Consider the following 19,343-nt stretch of genomic DNA (forward strand, 5'->3'; position numbering starts at 1 on the left):
TATGTAGGTTAATTGACTGGGTAAATATTAAAAAATTGTCCCTAGTGGTGTAGGATAGTGTTAACGTGCGGGGATCGCTGGGCGGCGCGGACTCGGTGGGCCGAAGGGCCTGTTTCCGTGCTGTATCTCTAAATCTAAATCAAAATCTACATATGATTTTGCCGAGGTATAACAAGTTTTTTACTGAACTGTATGCGAGAAAGTTAATTTCACTGTACCTCTGTACGCATGACAATAAAGTACCGTAGAATCATTGGGAATACTTAAAGTGAACAATGTGCCTGGTAGTGGAGTGGTGTCTTGCTGAAGGTGGTGGAACAATTGGTTTTGTGTCACTCTTATAACAAACTTTTGTTTGTATCTATTTCTTTACATAAACAAGGATTATTACATTAGTGGCACAGTGGCAGAGCGGTAGAGTTGCTGCCTTACAGCACCAGAGACCCGCGTTCATGTCAAGAGTGTTTTGTTATCAAATGTCCCAGACAGAACAATAAACATTCTTATTTGCAGCTGCACAACAGAATATCTAAACATGGTGGTTTGTAAAACAATATGTGTGTGTGCGTGTGCGTGCGTGCGTGAGTGCGTTTGTGAGTGTGTGCGTGCGTGTGTGCTTGCATATGTGTGTGTGTGTGTATATGCACATATATACACTCAAAAAAAGCTGGAGTAACTCAGCGGGACAGGCAGCATCACTGGATAGAAGTAATGGGTGACGTCTGCCTATAGCTCAGACCCTCTGGTCCTGGAAACATCCTTGTAATTCTCCTCTGTACCATTTCCAACTTGACAATATCTTTCCTATAACACGGTGGCCATAACTGAACACAATACTAAATGTGGCCTCACCAACGTCTTATACATCTGCAACTTGACCTCCCAACTTCTATACTCAACACTCTCGCTGATAAAGGCCAATGTGCCAAAAGCCTTTTTGACCACTTGATTTACCTGCGACTTGACCTTCAAGGAACCATGCACCTGTACTCCTAGAACCCTCTGCTCTACAACACTACCCAGAGCCCTACTGTTCAGGGTAGATCCTGCCTTTGTTAGACTTTCCAAAATGCAACAGCTCACATTTTTCGGCATTAAATTCCATCAACCATTTCTCAACCCACTTGGCTAATCGATCGAGATCAATTGAGAGGTGTTCAGTCTGAAGAAGGGTGTCGACCAGAGACTTCACCCATTCCTTCTCTCCAGAGATGCTGCCTGTCCCGCTGAATTACTCCAGCAGTTTGTGCCTATCTTTGATGCACTACAATGCTGAGAACTATATTCTGCACTCTCTATCTTCCCCAGTTGCTCCAATTGTCAATAGTCAATGTATTTGTCCCATACACATAAATGTGCAACGAAACGGAAAATTACCCACAGTCCAACAATAAGACCAATAAAAATAAGCAATAAAAATAAGCAATAACACACACAATCATAAACCAACACCAAACAAAAAGAAACATCCACCTGTTGTACTTGAGTTTGACTTAGACCATTAGACATAGGAGCAGAATTAGGCCATTCGGCCCATCAAGTCTACACCACCATTCAATCATGGCTATGTATAGGAAAATAACTGCAGATGGTGGTTTAAATCGAAGGGAGACACAAAATGCTGGAGTAAATCACTCAGCGGGTCAGGAAGCATCTCAGGAGAGAAGGAATGGGTGACGTTTCTGGTCGAGACCCTTCAGGCTGATGTCAGGGGAGTAGGCGGGTGAAAGATAGGACGTAGTAAGAGACAGGAAGACTTGTGGGAGAACTGGGAAGGGGGAGGGGAAAGAGAGGGACAGAGGAACTATCTGAAGTTAGAGAAGTCAATGTTCATACCGCTGGGGTGTAAACTGCCCAAGCGAAATATGAGATGTTGTTCCTCCAATTTGCGCTGGGCCTCACTATGACAATGGAGGAGGCCCATGACAGAAAGACAAGGCTTATCTATCTCTCCCTCCCGACTCTATTCTCCTGCCTTCTCCCCATAACCTTTGACGCTTGATTGATCACCCAAGACATTGTGAATATAACGCAGCAATCCCGCGTTTTAATCTCATCTTCCATCATTTTGAGGGTATGAGACGTGAATTGTCCAAGATCGACTGGCAATTGATTCTTAAAGGGTTGACGGTGGATATGCAATGGAAGGCATTTTAAGACCGCATGGATGAACTACAACAATTGTTCATCCCAGTTTGGCAAAAGAATAAATCAGGGAAGGTAGTGCATCCGTGGCTAACAAGGGAGATTAGGGATAGTATCAAAACAAAAGATGAAGCATACAAATTAGTAAGAAAAAACAGACTACCAGAGGACTGGGAGAAATTCAGAGTCCAGCAGAGGAGGACAAAGGGCTTAATTAGGAAAGGGAAAATAGATTATGAAAGAAAACTGGCAGGGAACATATAAACTGACTGCAAAAGCTTTTATAGATATGTGAAGAGAAAAAGATTAGTTAAAACAAATGTAGGTCCCTTGCAGTCAGAAACAGGTGAATTGATCATGGGGAACAAGGACATGGCAGACCAATTGAACAAATACTTTGGTTCTGTCTTCACTAAGGAAGACATAAACCGTCTGCCGGAAATAGCGGGGGACCGGGGGTCTAATGAGATGGAGGAACTGAGGGAAATCCAGGTTAGTCGGGAAGTGGTGTTAGGTAAATTAAATGGATTAAAGGCAGATAAATCCCCAGGGCCAGATAGGCTGCATCCCAGAGTGCTTAAGGAAGTAGCCTCAGAAATAGTGGATTCATTAGTGATAATTTTTCAAAACTCTTTAGATTCTGGAAAGTGGTGAAATCATCGGACAAAGTCAGCATGGATTTACCAAAGGCAAATCATGTCTGACGAATCTTATATAATTTTTCGAGGATGTAACTAGTAGAGTGGATAAGGGAGAACCAGTGGATGTGTTATATCTGGACTTCCAGAAGGCTTTCGACAAGGTCCCACATAAGAGATTAGTATGCAAACTTGGAGCACACAGTATTGTGGGTTCAGTATTGATGTAGATCGAGAACTGGCTGGCAGACAGGAAGCAAAGAGTAGGAATAAACGGGTCCTTTTCAGAATGGCAGGCAGTGACTAGTGGGGTACCGCAAGGCTCAATGCTGGGACCCCAGCTATTTACAATATATATTAATGATTTGGACGAGGGAATTGAATGCAACATCTCCAAGTTTGCGGATGACACGAAGCTGGGGGGCAGTGTTAGCTGTGAGGAGGATGCTGGGAGGCTGCAGAGTGACTTGGATAGGTTAGGTGAGTGGGCAAATGCATGGCAGATGCAGTATAATGTGGATAAATGTGAGGTTATCCACTTTGGTGGCAAACACAGGAAAGCAGACTATTACCTGAATGATGGCCGATTAGGAGAAGGGGTGATGCAACGAGACCTGGGTGTCGTGGTACACCAGTCATTGAAAGTAGGCATGCAGGTGCAGCAGGCAGTGAAGAAGGCGAATGGTATGTTGGCATTCATAGCGAGGGAATTTGAGTATAGGAGCAGGGAGGTTCTGCTGCAGTTGTACAGGGCATTGGTGAGACCACACCTGGAGTATTGCGTACAATTTTGGTCTCCTAATCTGAGGAAAGACATTCTTGCCATAGAGTGAGTACAGAGAAGGTTCACCAGATTGATTCCTGGGATGGCAGGACTTTCATATGAAGAAAGACTGGATAGACTCGGCTTGTACTCGCTGGAATTTAGAAGATTGAGGAGGGATCTTATAGAAACTTACAAAATTCTTATGGGGTTGGACAGGCTAGATGCAGGAAGATTGTTCCCGATGTTGGGGAAGTCCAGACAAGGGGTCACAGTTTAAGGATAAGGGGGAAGTCTTTTAGGACCGAGATGAGAACGTTTTTTTTTCACACAGAGAGTGGTGAATCTGTGGAATTCTCTGCCACAGAAGGTAGTTGTGGCCAATTCATTGGCTATATTTAAGAGGGAGTTAGATGTGGCCCTTGTGGCTAAAGGGATCAGGGGGTATGGAGAGAAGGCAGGTACGGGATACTGAGTTGGATGACCAGCCATGATCATATTGAATGGCGGTGCAGGCTCGAAGGGCCGAATGGCCTACTCCTGCACCTATTTTCTATGTTTCTATGTTTCTATCATGCTGCCGCAAGTGTGGTCATGCCCACATCCTCCACCTGTGTGGCATCGGGGATGATGCCAGGTGACCACAACAATATTCGTAGTAGTTTGGCAACTTGAAGGCTAGGAACGAAGAAGACTGCAAAAACCTGTGAACACTGCCCGGTCCATCATGGGCTCTGTCCTCTCCACCCAGTGAAGGGATTTACCGGAGTCACTGCCTCAAAGACACCTCACCGGTGGAGGATGTTGGCCTTCATAACGAGAGGATTTGAGTACAGGAGTAAAGAGGTCCTTCTACAGTTGTACAGGGCACCTGGTGAGACCACACCTGGAGTATTGTTGGTCCCTACAGTTTTGGTCTCCTAATTTGAGGAAGGACGTCCTTGCTATTGAGGCAGTGCAGCGTAGGTTCACGAGGTTAATCTCCGGGATGGCGGGACTGACGTATGAGGAAAGATTGGAAAGACTGGGCTTGTATTCACTGGAGTTTAGAAGGATGAGAGGGGATCTTACAGAGACGTGTAAAATTACAAAAGGACTGGACAAGTTAGATGCAGGAAAAATGTTCCCAATTGTTGGGGGAGTCCAGAACCAGGGGCCACACAGTCTAAGAATAAAGTGGAGGCCATTTGAAACTGAGGTGAGAAGAAACTTTTTCACCCAGAGCGTTGTGAATTTGTGTAATTCTCTGCCACAGAGGGCAGTGGAGGCCAAATCACTGGATGAATATAAAAGAAGGTTAGATAGAGCTCTAGGGGCTAGTGGAATCAAGGGATATGGGGAGAAGGCAGGCACGGGTTACTGATTGTGGATGATCAGCCATGATCACAATGAACGGCGGTGCTGGCTGGAAGGGCCAGATTGCCTCCTCCTGCACCTATTTTCTATGTTTCTATATTTCTATGTTCTAAAAAGGCAGTCAGCATCATCAGGGTCCCACACCACCCTGGCCACGCTCTCTCTCACCCCTGCCATCGGGGAGAAGGTACAGGAGCCTGAAAAATGTAACATCATGGTTCAGGAGCAGCTTCTTCCCCACAGCCATCAGGCTATTAAACACCACAACCTCAAATACGCTGTGAGCTACAATAAACTATTATTGTTATTTTTACGCTTTTATTGTTTGTGTTTTGTTTGTACGCATGTATGCATGTGTGTGTACATATATATATATATATATATATATATATATATATATATATATATATATATATATATATATATGTGTGTGTGTGTGTGTGTATATATAAACTATATATATGAACTATATATATATATATATGAACTATATATATATATATGTGTGTGAACTATATATATATATATATATATGTGTGTGTGTGTGTGTGTGTGTGTGTGTGTATATATATATATATAGTGGAAGAAAATAACTGCAGATGCTGGTACAAATCAAAGGTATTTATTTCACAAAATGCTGGAGTAACTCAGCCGGTCAGGCAGCATCTCAGGAGAGAAGGAATGGGTGATGTTTCGGGGCGAGACCCTTCTTCAGACTGATATACATATATATATATGTATATATATGTATGTGTGTGTGTGTATTTGTGAGTATGTGTATATATACACACACTGAGCTTTTTTTTCCTCTCTCGTTTATTATATTGTTTACTGTTACATATTCTGCTGTGCTGCTGCAAGTAAGAATTTACTCGTTCTATCTGGGATATATGACAATGAAACACTCTTGACTCTAGTGTGAACAGTGTGGAGAGTGTCCAGCTTCAAGTTTCTGGGCACTCACATTTCGGAGGACCTAACATGGTCCAATAACACTGCTGCGCTGGTCAAGAAAGCACAGCAACGACTGTTCTACCTAAGAACACTGAAGAAGTCTGGTCTACCCCAACAGCTGCTGACGACATTGTACCGCTGCACCATAGAGAGCATCCTAACGCATGGCATCCCTGTGTGGTACCTCAGCTGCATGGAGGCAGAAAGGAGAACTCTTCAGCGGGTAGTCCATAGAGCTCAGAGGACCATCGGAACACAGCTACCAGCCTTGGAGGGCATCTACAACACACGATGCCCCAGAAAAGCCACCAGCATCCACAAAGACTCCTCACACCCCTGCAACAGTCTGTTCGAACTTCTACCGTCGGGCAGACGATACAAGGCCTTCTACGCCCGCACCTCCAGACTCAGGAACAGCTTCATCCCCAGGGCCATAGCTGCCATGAACCGGTCCTGCTGAGCCGGATGGTCACATCGCACAGCACACCGGCACAGATCTACTTACACTTTATTCTGTTTTAAAACTGTTACAATTTGTTTCGTTGGGTTGTTTAAATTAATACTGACTAGCTAATTAATTTATTGCATCGTATGGGAGGCGCATTCCCAATCTCGTTGTACCCCTGTACAATGACAATAAAGATATATTGTATTGTATTGTATTGTACTTGTATTCATTTTGTTTACAGTGGTAAGAATGTCCGTGACCACATGGGGGCACTGTTACTCGCCGTCAGGATGCACGTTTCGTGTAGTTTCGTTTATTTCAGTTCAATTTAGTTCAGTTTAGAGATACAGCGCGGAAACAGGCCCTTCGGCCCACCGTGACCGGGCCGCCCAGCGATCCCCGCACACTAACACTATCCTACACGCACTGGGGACAATTTTACAATTTTACCGAAGCCAATTAATGCTCAAACCTGTACGTCTTTTGGAGTGTGGGAGAAAACCAGAGCAGCCGGAGAAAACCCACGTGGGTCACGGGGAGAACGTACAAACCCCACACAGACAGCACCCGTAGTAAGGATCGAACCCGGGTCTCGAAAGTTGTGAGGCAGCAACTCTACCTACAGCAGCCCCCAGGCCTAATACGAGACAAGGGCGGTCCCGTACGGGACAAACCATTTTAGCCCAATATACGGGATGTCCCGGCTAATACGGGACAGTTGGCAAAAACTTGCCGCAGTCCCTCCTTGTCTGTGGGCAGGTAGAGACACTGGCATCTCAGGCTTGCCCTGACCACTCAGTCCTTGCCTCAGTAGGGGCGCTGGCTGGCTGGAGCTTCTCCCCGGCAGCCCGGTCTTGACCACACAGTGGCGCTGATGGTCCAATCTTCCTGGAAGCTGCAGCAGAGGAACCCAGGCAGCAGGTAGGCTCTCCACCCTCATTCTTTTTCTTTCTTCCTCCCTCCTGCTCCCTCTCTCACAGTTACTCCAGCACTTTGTTTTTTTTCGGTACTGGTCTAAGACTTTTTTTATATTAGTACGAGTGTCAGGGGCTCTGAGGAGAATGCAGGAGAATGGGGTTAGGAGGGAGAGATAGATCAGCCATGATTGAATGGCGGAGTAGACTTGATGGGCCGAATGGCCTAATTCTGCTCCTATCACCTAGGATGTTATGGTCTACTGGGGTTATTGATTTGCTGAATTTTTGTTTCTATATTATCTGTGTGTATTATCACAGGCCTATTCTGTTGCTGAGAGTAGCATTTCACTGTTAACTCATGAGTACATATGGCAATTAAACACTTCTGACTGGTGGCGCAGCGGTAGAGTTGCTGCCTCTCAGCGGCAGAGACCCAGGTTTGTACGCTCTCCCCGTGACCTGCGTGGGTTTTCTTCGGGTGCTCCGGTTTCCTCCCACACTCCAAAGACATGCAGGTTTGTAGGTTAATTGGCTTGGTATAAATGGAAATTGTCCCTAGTGTGTGTAGTAGAGTGTTAGCGTGCGGGGATCGCTGGTCAGCACAGACTCGGTGGGCCGAAGGGCCTGTTTCCGCGCTGCATCTCTAAACTAAACTAACAGAAACTAAAGACTCTTGATCGACACAAAGTACTGGAGTAACTCAGCTGGTCAGGCAGCATCTCTGGAGAGAAGGGATGGGTGACGTTTTGGGTGGGAACCCTTCTTCAGTCCCGAAATGTCACCCATCCTTTATTCTCCAGAGATGCTGCCTGACCCGCTGAGTTACTCCAGCACTCTGTGAAACGTCACCTATCCATGTTCTCCAGGGATGCTGCCTGACCCGCTGAGTTACTCCAGCACTCTGTGAAACGTCACCTATCCATGTTCTCCAGGGATGCTGCCTGACCCGCTGAGTTACTCCAGCACTCTGTGAAACGTCACCTGTCGATGTTCTCCACAGATGCTGCCTGACCCGCTGAGTTACTCCAGCAGCCAGAGTTTCACTCCGCCTCTCAATATTTGTGTAGAAATGAACTGCAGATGCTGCTTTACGCCAAAGATACACACAAGATGCTGGAGTAACTCAGCGGGACAGGCAGCATCTCTGGAGGCAAGGAATAAGTAACGTTTCGGGTCGGGACCCTTCTTCAGACTGAGAGTCAGGGGAGAGTGAAATGAGGGATGTAGACGTTATCCAGGACAAATAATTGAAAGATCTGCGGAAAGCAATGACAATCAATAGACAATAAACAATAGGTGCAGGAGGAGGCCATTCGGCCCTTTGAGCCAGCACCGCCATTCAATGTGATCATGGCTGATCATTCTCAATCAGTACACCGTTCCTGCCTTCTCCCCATACCCCCTGACTCCGCTATCCTTAAGAGCTCTATCCAGCTCTCTCTTGAATGCATTCAGAGAATTGGCCTCCACTGCCCTCTGAGGCAGAGAATTCCACAGATTCACAACTCTCTGACTGAAAATGTTTTTCCTCATCTCAGTTCTAAATGGCCTACCCATTATTCTTAAACTGTGGCCCCTGGTTCTGGACACCCCCAACATTGGGAACATGTTTCCTGCCTCTAACGTGTCCAACCCCTTAATAATCTTATACGTTTCGATAAGTCCCCCTCTCATCCTTTCTCATCAAGAAAGGGCAGGAGAATGGGGTTGAGAGGGAAAGATAGATCAGCCACGATTGAATGGTGGAGTAGACTTGATGGGCCGAATGGCCTAATTGTGCCCCCGTGTCTCATGACCATTTGCAGTTCCTCCCTGCACACTCTTGGCTGGAAAGGCGTGGCTTGCTGTTGTGAAAGAGGGAGGGACATCATTTCGCTGTCACCATCTCGCCCTCTCTCCAAACGGGGGCTGGGAACTGGAGGGGTATCTGCTGATCGGGGTAGGTTGCAAGGAACAGTAGGGAGAGAGAGGAGAGAGGAGGGGTGGAGAGGAGGAGAGGAGAGGTGGAGAGGAGGAGAGGGAAAGAGAGGAGAAGTGGATAGGAGTGGAGAGTAGAGAAGGGGAGGGGAGGAGAGGAGAGGAGAGGAGAGGGGAGGGGTGGAGACGAGGAGAGGAGAGGTGGAGAGGAGGAGAGGGAAAGAGAGGAGAAGTGGATAGGAGTGGAGAGTAGAGAAGGGGAGGGGAGGAGAGGAGAGGAGAGGAGAGGAGAGGAGAGGAGAGGGGAGGGGAGGGGAGGGGTAGGAGAGGGGTAGGAGAGGACAAACGTGGACATTTGCCCCCCTGGACCCTCTCGCTTTGCGGATGTGACCATTGCAAGGAAAGTTTCCAGCGGCGAAACTTTCAGCCAGAACTTTTGTGGAGGGAGAGGGCGCTGGGGAGAAGCGAGACTGCAACATGGACAAGGCTATTAAGGAGGGGCAGCTGCATATCCTGCAGCCCAAGTTCGGCAAGGTAAGGTCCGGCTCCAGCAGAATTACACTGGAGTGTTTATTTCCTGATTCGACAATCCGTTTTGTTTGTGTACTGATCCGGTTGTGTGGACACAGCCCCTGCCCAGAGAGAGTACTGTTACACTCTGCTGCACCACCTCTTTGTTTCACTCTGTGGGTGTGTGGTATGGTGTGTATCTATGTGTGTGTTTGTCTTATCTGTGTGTGTGTATATATGTGTCTGGATGTGTGTGTGTCTTATCTGTGTGTGTGTATCAGTGTGTGTGTGTGTGTGTCTCAGTGTGTGTGTGTGTCTTATCTGTGTGTGTGTGTGTGTGTATATGTGTCTGGATGTGTGTGTGTGTCTTATCTGTGTGTGTATATGTGTCTGGATGTGTGTGTGTGTCTTATCTGTGTGTGTGTATATGTGTCTGGATGTGTGTGTGTCTGTGTGTGTCTCAGTGTGTGTCTCAGTGTGTGTCTGTATCTGTCGCTGTGTGTGTGTGTGTGTGGTATGGCATTAGGCAGCAGCATTTATTTTCATGCATTAATTAAATACAAATGAAAATATATCAAAGAGAAAGAGCTAACACAAAGCTTTCATTTGAGCCATAGATCATGGTATAATCCGTACGGTGTGTATCTGTATGTGTGTGTTTGTCTTATCAGTGTGTGTGTGTGTCTGTATCAGTGTGTGTGTGGATGTGTGTGGCTGTATTTGTGTGTGTGTGTCTGTATCAGTGTGTGTCTGTATCAGTGTGTGAATCTGTGTCTGTATCTGTGTGGATGTGTGTGGCTGCATTTGTGTGTGTGTGTCTGTATCAGTGTGTGTCTGTATCAGTGTGTGAATCTGTGTCTGTATCTGTGTGGATGTGTGTGGCTGTATTTGTGTGTGTGTCTGTATCTGTGTGTGTATGTGTGTGTGTATCAGCATGTGCCTGCCTGCATCTATGTTTGTGTGTGTCTATCTGTGTGTTTGTATCAGTGTGTGTCTGCCTGCATTGGTATGTTTGTGTGTGTCTGTGCCCTGTGTGTGTGTGGGTGCATGTGTGTCTGTATCAGTGTGTGTGTGTGTGTCTGTGGTTTGGGTCGGGACCCTTCTTCAGATCACCCTTCTTCAGATCATTGCCACACATGTGGCCCCTTGGGGTGAGATCCCTTCCCTTGTTTGAAGGGTGTCCTCTGCTCCCTATGTCCAGCAGCGGAAGGACGCTAGACTGTGGTCCTCCATCACAGAACCTTGGCGTTGCCTGCACCAAGGCTCAGTGATCTCTCCACCACCTCCACTGGCAACGTGTCCCAGGCACCCACCACCATCTGTATGCCCCCTTCTACTTAGAAATTAGATCATGAAGTTGACAACAATGGTGGTACCTGTTCCTCGCTTAGGAGCAGGTTTGCTATGCAGAGACAAGGAGAACTGCAGACGCTGGCACACAAAAAAAAGACACAAAGTGCTGGAGTAACTCAGTGGGTCAGGCAGCAACTCCGGAGAACATGGATAGGTGGCGTTTCGGGTCGCGACCCTTCTTCAGACTGAAAGGTCCCTGATCTGAAACTGCGAAGAAGCTGCTCTTGAAGAAGCTACTCTTGCACCTGCTTTTTGTATCTGTCTTCGGTTTAGAAAACATAGAAAATAGGTGCAGGAGGAGGCCATTCGGCCCTTCGAGCCAGCACTGCCATTCATTGTGATCATGGCTGATCATCCACAATCAGTAACCCGTGCCTGCCTTCTCCCCATATCCCCTGATTCCACTAGCCCCTAGAGCTCTATCTAACTCTCTCTTAAATCCATCCAGTGATTTGGCTTCCACTGCCCTCTGTGGCAGAGAATTCCACAAATTCACAACTCTCTGGGTGAAAAAGTTTCTTCTCACCTCAGTTTTAAATGGCCTCCCCTTTATTCTAAGACTGTGGCCTCTGGTTCTGGACTCGCCCAACATTGGGAACATTTTTCCTGCATCTAGCTTGTCCAGTCCTTTTATAATTTTACATTGTTTCTATAAGATCCCCTCTCATCCTTCTAAATTCCAGTGAATTCTGTCGCATTCTGTGAGACAGTCTATGTTCACCACAGACAAAATGTGTAGGAAGGAACTGCAGATGCTGATTTAAACCAAAGATAGACAAAAGAAGCTGGAGTAACTCAGCGGGTCAGACAGCATCTCAGGAGAAGAGGAATCGGTGACATTTTGGGTCGGGTCGAGAGATCTAAGTAAGGGTCTCGGCCCAAAATGTCACCTATTCCTTTTCTCCAGAGATGCTGCCTGACCTGCAGAGTTACTCCTGCATTTTGTGAAACCTCAGGAGACGAGGAATAGGTGACATTTTGGGTCGGGTCGAGAGATCTGAGGAAGGGTCTCGGCCCAAAATGTCACCTATTCCTTTTCTCCAGAGATGCTGCCTGACCTGCAGAGTTACTCCATCATTTTGTGTCTGTCTTATGTTGTCCGAGGATGTTGCCTGACCCGCTGTTACGCCAGTACTTTGTGTCTTTTTTAGTTAAGGAGTGGTTTAAATTTTGCAAGGATTTAAAAAAACCTTTGCTGCGCAACAGTTTAAAAATAAAACGGTACAATACAGGAACAGACACTTCGGCTCATGAAGTCCGAATTGATTTATTATTGTCACATGTATCGAAAGGCAAATCATTCTGTGTCTGATTAAGATTAGTGGGCACAGCGGTAGAGTTGGTGCCTCACAGCGCCAGAGACCCGGGTTCGATCCTGACTACGGGTGCTGTCTAGGGGTACGGAGTTTGTACGTTCTCCCCGTGACCTGCGTGGGTTTTCTCTGGGCACTCTGGTTTCCACCCGCACTCCAAAGACGTACAGGTTTGTAGGTTAATTGGCTCGGTATAAATGTAAATTAGTGTGTGGAGGGTAGTGTCAGTGTGCGGGGATCGCTGGTCGGAGTGGACTCGGTGGGCCGAAGGGCCTGTTTCCACGCTGTATCTCAAAACTAAGCTAAATCATACCATATATGATTACGATCAAAGCACGCAGACGAACAACAGGCAGAGCGAAAGAGGAAGGAACAGAGTGTAAAATGTAGTGTTACAAGTTCTAGTGTCTGTCTCAAACTATGGTGCTAAAGAAACTACCTCCATCTGCCTGCGCGTTTGGTTTAGTTTAGAGATACAGCGCGGAAACAGGTCCTTTTGCCTAACAAGTCCTCACCGACCATCGACTCCCGCACACTAACACTATCCTACACACACTAAGGACAATTTTACACGGTTCAATGGTACTTTATTGGTCACATGCAATGCAATGCAGCGCCTTTACCACCTCAGACAGTTGAGGAAATTCAGAGTCTCTCTGAGGATCCTTCAGTGCTTCTACTCTGGGGCTGTAGAAAGCATCTTGTCAGGGCATCAGGAGGTGCAGATCCAGAGCCAGCAACGTTATGGGGGACCCCTACCACCCCAGCAATGGACTGCCACAGAGGGTAGTTGAGGCCAGTTCATTGGCTATATTTAAGAGGGAGTTAGATGTGGCCCTTGTGGCTAAAGGGATCAGGGGGTATGGAGAGAAGGCAGGTACTGGATACTGAGTTGGATGATCAGCCATGATCATATTGAATGGCGGTGCAGGCTCGAAGGGCCGAATGGCCTACTCCTGCACCTATTTTCTATGTTTCTATGTTCCGGCTGCTACGGTCAGGCAAACGCCTCCGCTGTCACGCTGTGAAAACAGAGAGGATGAGACGGAGTTTCTTCCCACAGGCCATCAGGACTGTTAACTCTCATATCACCAGGGACTAATTTAATTTAATTTACTGTATTAATTTATTTTCTGTGTTAAAAAAAAAAATTCTATTCTGTTTTGTAGTTTAGCACAATCGGCAGGCTTTGCCACTTTCATTTCACTGCACATCTGCACATATGTGACAAATAAACTTGACTTGACTTGACTTGATGTACAGTGAAATTCATTTTTATATACAGTTCAGTACAAGTATCATTGTGCATAAGCACTTAGATACATATTAGATCAGCATCTCAGATACAGTGCAAGTGTACAGCAGTAGTACACAGAGACAGTGTACAGAGTTGCCAGTTTGGTGCCATTTTCAAGTCCCAGTCGTTTGGAAGTGCAGGGTTTTCTTGGCCTAATCCTGAAGGCCCGTTGCCCTGGTGACGTTGCCGGACTACTGACTGTGAAGAAGGACTACTGTCTGCCAAGTGATTGTTTCGTTTTAGTATAAGAAAATGACTGCAGATGCTGGTACAAATCAAAGGTATTTATTCACAAAATGCTGGAGTAACTCAGCAGGTCAGGCAGCATCTCGGGAGAGAAGGAATGGGCGACGTTTCGGGTCGAGACCGTTCTTCAGACTGAAGTTTTAGTTTTAGTTTAGAGATACAGCGTGGAAACAGGCTTTTCGGCCCACCGAGTCCGTGCTGACCAGCGATCCCCATACACTAACACTATCCTACGTACACGAGGGACAATTTACAATCTTGATCAAAAACCAATGAACCAACGAACCTGTATGTTGTTGGAGTGTGGGAGGTAACCAAAGACACCACGCTGGTCACGGGGAGAATGTACAATCTCGGTACAGATAGCACCCGTAGTTAGGATCCAACCCGGGTCTCTGGCGCTGTAAGGCAGTAATTCTACCGCTGCGCCACCGTGCCACCCTCTTCCATTGACTTTGTTTAAGTGGTAAATACTGGGAAAGCTCTCTGTTTGTGGAAAGAAGGAACTGCAGATGCTGATTTTATTCCAAAGATCGACACAAGATGCTGGAGTAACTCGGCGGGTCAGGCAGCATCTCTGCAGAACATGAATAGGTAGGGTTGCCAACTGTCCCGTATTAGCCAGGATATCCCATATTTTGGCCAAATTGGTTTGGCCCATACGGGACCGCCCTTGTCCCGTATTAGGCCTGCGGGCCGTTGTAGGCCGGGACAGTGTAGGCTAATGGTGTGTGTTCGGGAAGCGGGGCCGAGTGTGTTCGCCTAATGGAGGTTGCGTAGCAACCCGCCTCCCGGCCCGGGCGGCCGCCATTGGTGGAGCGGGAGCACGTGGCCGCTGGTTGGGTGAGGCCACGTGGGGCGCGGGGCGGTGGCGTCACCTTGTCCCGTATTTGGGAGTGAGATAGTTGGCACCCCTATGGTTAGGTGACGATTTTTGCTGCCTGACCCGCTGAGTTACTCCAGCTTTTTGTGTCTGTCTTCGGCCCATAATGTTTGCGCTGAGCATGATGCCAAGTTAAAACTGATCTCCTCTGCCTCAACCTGATCCATGTCTGTCCATTCCTTGCAAATCTAAAAGCCTCTTAAACACCACCCTCATATCTACCGCCCCCAGCAGTCGATTTCAGACATCAACCACCCTATGTGTATTTAAAAAAAACCATTTTGCCCTGCTTATCTCCTGTAAACTTTGCCCCTCTCCCCACTGCTGCTTGCTACCTGTATTATTGTTTTATCTGCATTAGTTGTGCTCAGCTATGTCCTGAACTCTGCTTACAATGATTCAATGATACTTTCTTTCCCACGTGTAGAAACATAGAAAACAGGTGCAGGAAGAGGCCGTTTGGCCCTTCGAGCCAGCACCGCCATTCACTGTGATCATGGCTGATCATCCACAATCAGTAACCTGTGCCTGCCTTCTCCCCATTTCCCTTGACATCTGTAGCCCCGAGAACTTTATCCAGATAGAGCTCTTAAGGATAGCGGAGTCAGGGGGTACGGGGAGAAGGCAGGAACGGGGTACTGATTGAGAATGATCAGCCATGATCACATTGAATGGTGGTGCTGGCTCGAAGGGCCGAATGGCCTCTTCCTGCACCTATTGTCTATTGTCTAACTCTCTTTTAAATTCGTCCAGTGAATTGGCCCCCACTGCCTTCTGTGGCAGAGAATTCCACAAATTCACAACTCTCTGGGTGAAAAGGATTTTCCTCATCTCAGTTTTAAATGGCCTCCCCTTTATTCTTAGACTGTGGCCCCTGGTTCACGACTCCCCCAACATTGGGAACATTTTTCCTGCACCTAGCTTGTCCAGTCCTTTAATGTATAGTGAGATTCATTTTTTGTATAGAGTTCCGTACAAGTATCACTGCACAAAAGCACTTAGAAACATTATAGATAAGCATCTCAGATACAGTACAAGTGTACAGCAGTTTAGTACACTGAGACAGTAATAAAGTCGCCAGTTTGGCGCCATTTTCAAGTCCCAGTTGTATTAAGTGCAGGGATTTCTTGGCCTGCCCATGAAGGCCCGTTGCCCTGGCGACGTTACAGGGTCAGCTTGCAGCTTGTTCTCACAGTCGGGATGTATCTCTGAATCTGTGAAGAAGGGCTACTGACTGCCATGTGATTGTTTAGTTTTAGTTTAGAGATACAGCGCGGAAACAGGCTTTTCGGCCCACCGAGTCCGTGCCGATCATCCCCCAGCGATCCCCGTACACAAACACCATCCTACACACACACGAGGGACAATGTACAATCTTTATCAAAGCCAATCAACTTACAAACCTGTATGTTTTTGGAGTGTGGGAGGAAACCGGAGATACCGGGGAAAACCCATCTTTTGGCCCATCGAGTCTGCGCCGACCAGTGATCGCGTGCAGTGACATCATCCTACACACTGGACGGACATTTTACAATTGTACCATGCCAATTAGCCTGAGGCGGCAGCTCTAATGCTGCGTTACTGTGCCGCCCCCGGTTAGTTGAGATGAGCAAAGTTGTAGTTAAGAAAGCAATTTTTGAGAAAATGTAAATTGTTGAGTGAGTGTTTTCTATTAAAAAAATAGTTGAATAGTGTGAAATCCCCAGAACAAGGGGCCACAGTTTAAGAATAAGGGGTAGGCCATTTAGAATTGAGATGAGGAAAAACTTTTTCAATCAGAGAGTTGTGAATCTGTGGAATTCTCTGCCTCAGAAGGCAGTGGAGGCAGATTCTCTGAATGCATTCAAGAGAGAGCTAGATAGAGCTCTTAAGGATAGCGGAGTCAGGGGGTATGGGGAGAAGGCAGGAACGGGGTACTGATTGAGAATGATCAGGCATGATCACATTGAATGGCGGTGCTGGCTCGAAGGGCCGAATGACCTCCTCCTGCACCTATTGTCTATTGTCTATGACTGCGTGAGTTTCATACAACACTACAGCACAACAACAGGCCATTCGGGCCTCCCTCTGTGTAAAGAAGGGGCTTGTTCTTGTGCTTAGTTTAGTTTAGAGGTACAGCGTGGAAACAGGCCCTTCGGCCCACCGAGTCCGCGCCGACCAGCGATCCCCGCACATTAACACTACTATCCTTCACATTAGGGACAATTTACAGTCTTTATCAAAGCCGATTAACCTACAAACCTGGAACATCGGAGGAAGCCAGAGCACCCGGAGAAAACCCACGCAGGTCACAGGGAGAACGTACAAACTCTGTACAGACAACATCCGTAATCAGTACCCAACCCGGGTCTCTGGTGCTGTGAGGCGGCAACTCTATATTCAGTTCAGTTTACTGTCACGTGTACTGAGGTACAGTGAAAAGCTTTTGTCGCGTGCTAACCAATCCTTGGGAGGTTAATGAGAATGTGGGAAGAATAAACAATAGACAATAGGTGCAGGAGGAGGCCATTCGGCCCTTCGAGCCAGCACCGCCATTCAATGTGATCATGGCTGATCATTCTCAATCAATGATATAAAGTGTAAGAAAATAACTGCAGATGCTGGTACAAATCGAAGGTATTTATTCACAAAATGCTGGAGTAACTCAGCAGGTCAGGCAGCATCTCAGGAGAGAAAGAATGGGCGACGTTTCGGGTCGATACCCTTCCTCAGAAAGTAGTGTTTTAAAGTAGTGCTTTTATTAGGAGTTTATTATTTGCACCAGAGCAATGAATAACACCTCTCGTGGCAACGGTGGCATAACGGTAGAGTTGCTGCCTTACAGCGCCAGAGACCTGGGTTCAGTCCTGACTACGCGTGCCGTTTGTACGTTCTCCCCGTGGCCTGTGTGGGTTTTCTCCGAGAACTTCGGTTTCCTCCCACACTCCAAGGACGTAGAGGTTTGTAGGTATTTTGACTTGGTTTAAATGTAAAAATTGTCCCTCGTGTGTGTAGGATAGTGTTAGTGTGCGGGGAGATCGCTGGGCGGCGCGGACTCGGTGGGCCAAGGGCCTGTTTCCGCGCTGTATCTCTAAAACTAAAAAAACTACAACTTGCGTGGTTCAGACATGGATTTGGAAGAGCACAGATTGACGTTCTCAGTGGTTGTTCTGGTATTTTTAAACTCACTATCTTTCACTGGCTCCCATATCAGTCACCACAATCGCAGTTGTTCCACCCTCAGCGATCGGAATTCCCCTTTTGAAACCGCCACCTCTCCTCCCTCTCACTCTGTAACAACACATCTATGACCCTTATCCCGATCGTTCTGCCCTTCCTGGTGTGGAGTGTAGTGTGATCACACCAGGGTTGCCAACTGTCCCGTATTAGCCGGGACATCCCATATTTTGGGCTAAATTGGTTTGTCCCTTATTAGGCCTGGACACTGTAGGCCCCGACACCGTAGGCCCCAACACCGACAGTTTAGGTCCCGACACTCTAGGTCCCGACATTTTAACTACAGACAGACTAGGCCCGGAGGCCCGGGCGCCGCCTAAAGGAGGTTGCGTGGCAACCCGCCTCCCGGCCCGGGCGGCCGCCATTGGTGGAGCGGGAGGACATGGCCGCTGGCTGGGTGAGGTCACTTGGGGCGCGGGGCGGTGACATCACCTTGTCCTGTATTTGGGAGTGAAATAGTTGGCACCGGTAGATCATACTGCTGTAAACATAAGTGTAGTGAAAGGCGTGGATAAAGTGGATGTGGAGAGGATGTTTTCACTAGTGGGAGAGTCTAGAACCAGAGGTCACAGACTCAGAACTAAAGAATGTTTCTTTAAGAGGAGGATGAGAAGGTACGTCTTTCGTCAGAGTGTGGTGTATCTGTGGAAATCATTGCCACAGATGGCTGCGGGGCCAAGTCAATGGATATTTTTAAGGCAGATAGATTCTTGATTAGTGCGGGTGTCAGGGGTGATGGGGAGAAGGCAGGAGAATGGGGTTAGGAGGGAGAGATGGAACAGCCATGATTGAATGGTGTAGGCGATGGGTTGAATGGCCTATTTCTGTTCCTATCACTTTGGAACTTACGAACTCAAAACGAATGATGCTTCAGCTGACTCTTTTAGTGTGGAAGGAAGCCAGAGCACCCGGAGAAGCCCACGTGATCACAGGTAGAACGTACAAACTCCACACAGACAACACCCGCAGTCAGGATCGAACCCGGGTCTCTGGTGCTGTGAGGTAGAGGCTTTCCCAACTGTGCCACCATGTTGCCTTCATCTCTTCCCCCCCCACCATCTCCCACCACCCCAGTCGCCCAGCTCTTCCAAACACCCCCCCCCCCCCCCGAATGCTCCTCTTCCGTCCCCCAGTCCCCCACCCACCCCTTTCTCCTCTCCCCTGTCCTCTTCCACCTGTATTCCTCCCTCTGGCTTTGCACACACGCTTCCCGGTGGCTCAGCGGTAGAGTTGCTGCCTCACAGCGCCAGAGACCCGGGTTCCATCCTGACCATGGGCGCTGTCTGTACGGAGTTTGCACGTTCTCCCCGTGACCTGCGTGGTTTTTCACCGGGTGCTCCGGTTTCCTCCCACACTCCAAATAAATATGGTCATAAGGAATAGGAGT

At 47.5% G+C, this 19,343-nt stretch overlaps 1 protein-coding gene across 1 annotated transcript in view; it reads left to right on the top strand.

The window, feature by feature from the left end:
- Positions 1 to 9,453: 9,453 nt before the first annotated feature.
- Positions 9,454 to 19,343, top strand: part of dok1b (docking protein 1b) — a 65,705-nt gene continuing 55,815 nt past the window's right edge. Inside the window, exon 1 of the mRNA XM_078408694.1 lies at positions 9,454 to 9,672. Coding sequence (XP_078264820.1) covers positions 9,616 to 9,672 — 57 coding nt within the window. The 5' untranslated portion in view covers positions 9,454 to 9,615. The remainder of the gene's footprint in view (positions 9,673 to 19,343) is intronic.

This window comes from Rhinoraja longicauda, chromosome 1 (assembly GCF_053455715.1).
Source record: "Rhinoraja longicauda isolate Sanriku21f chromosome 1, sRhiLon1.1, whole genome shotgun sequence".
NCBI lineage: Eukaryota > Metazoa > Chordata > Chondrichthyes > Rajiformes > Arhynchobatidae > Rhinoraja > Rhinoraja longicauda.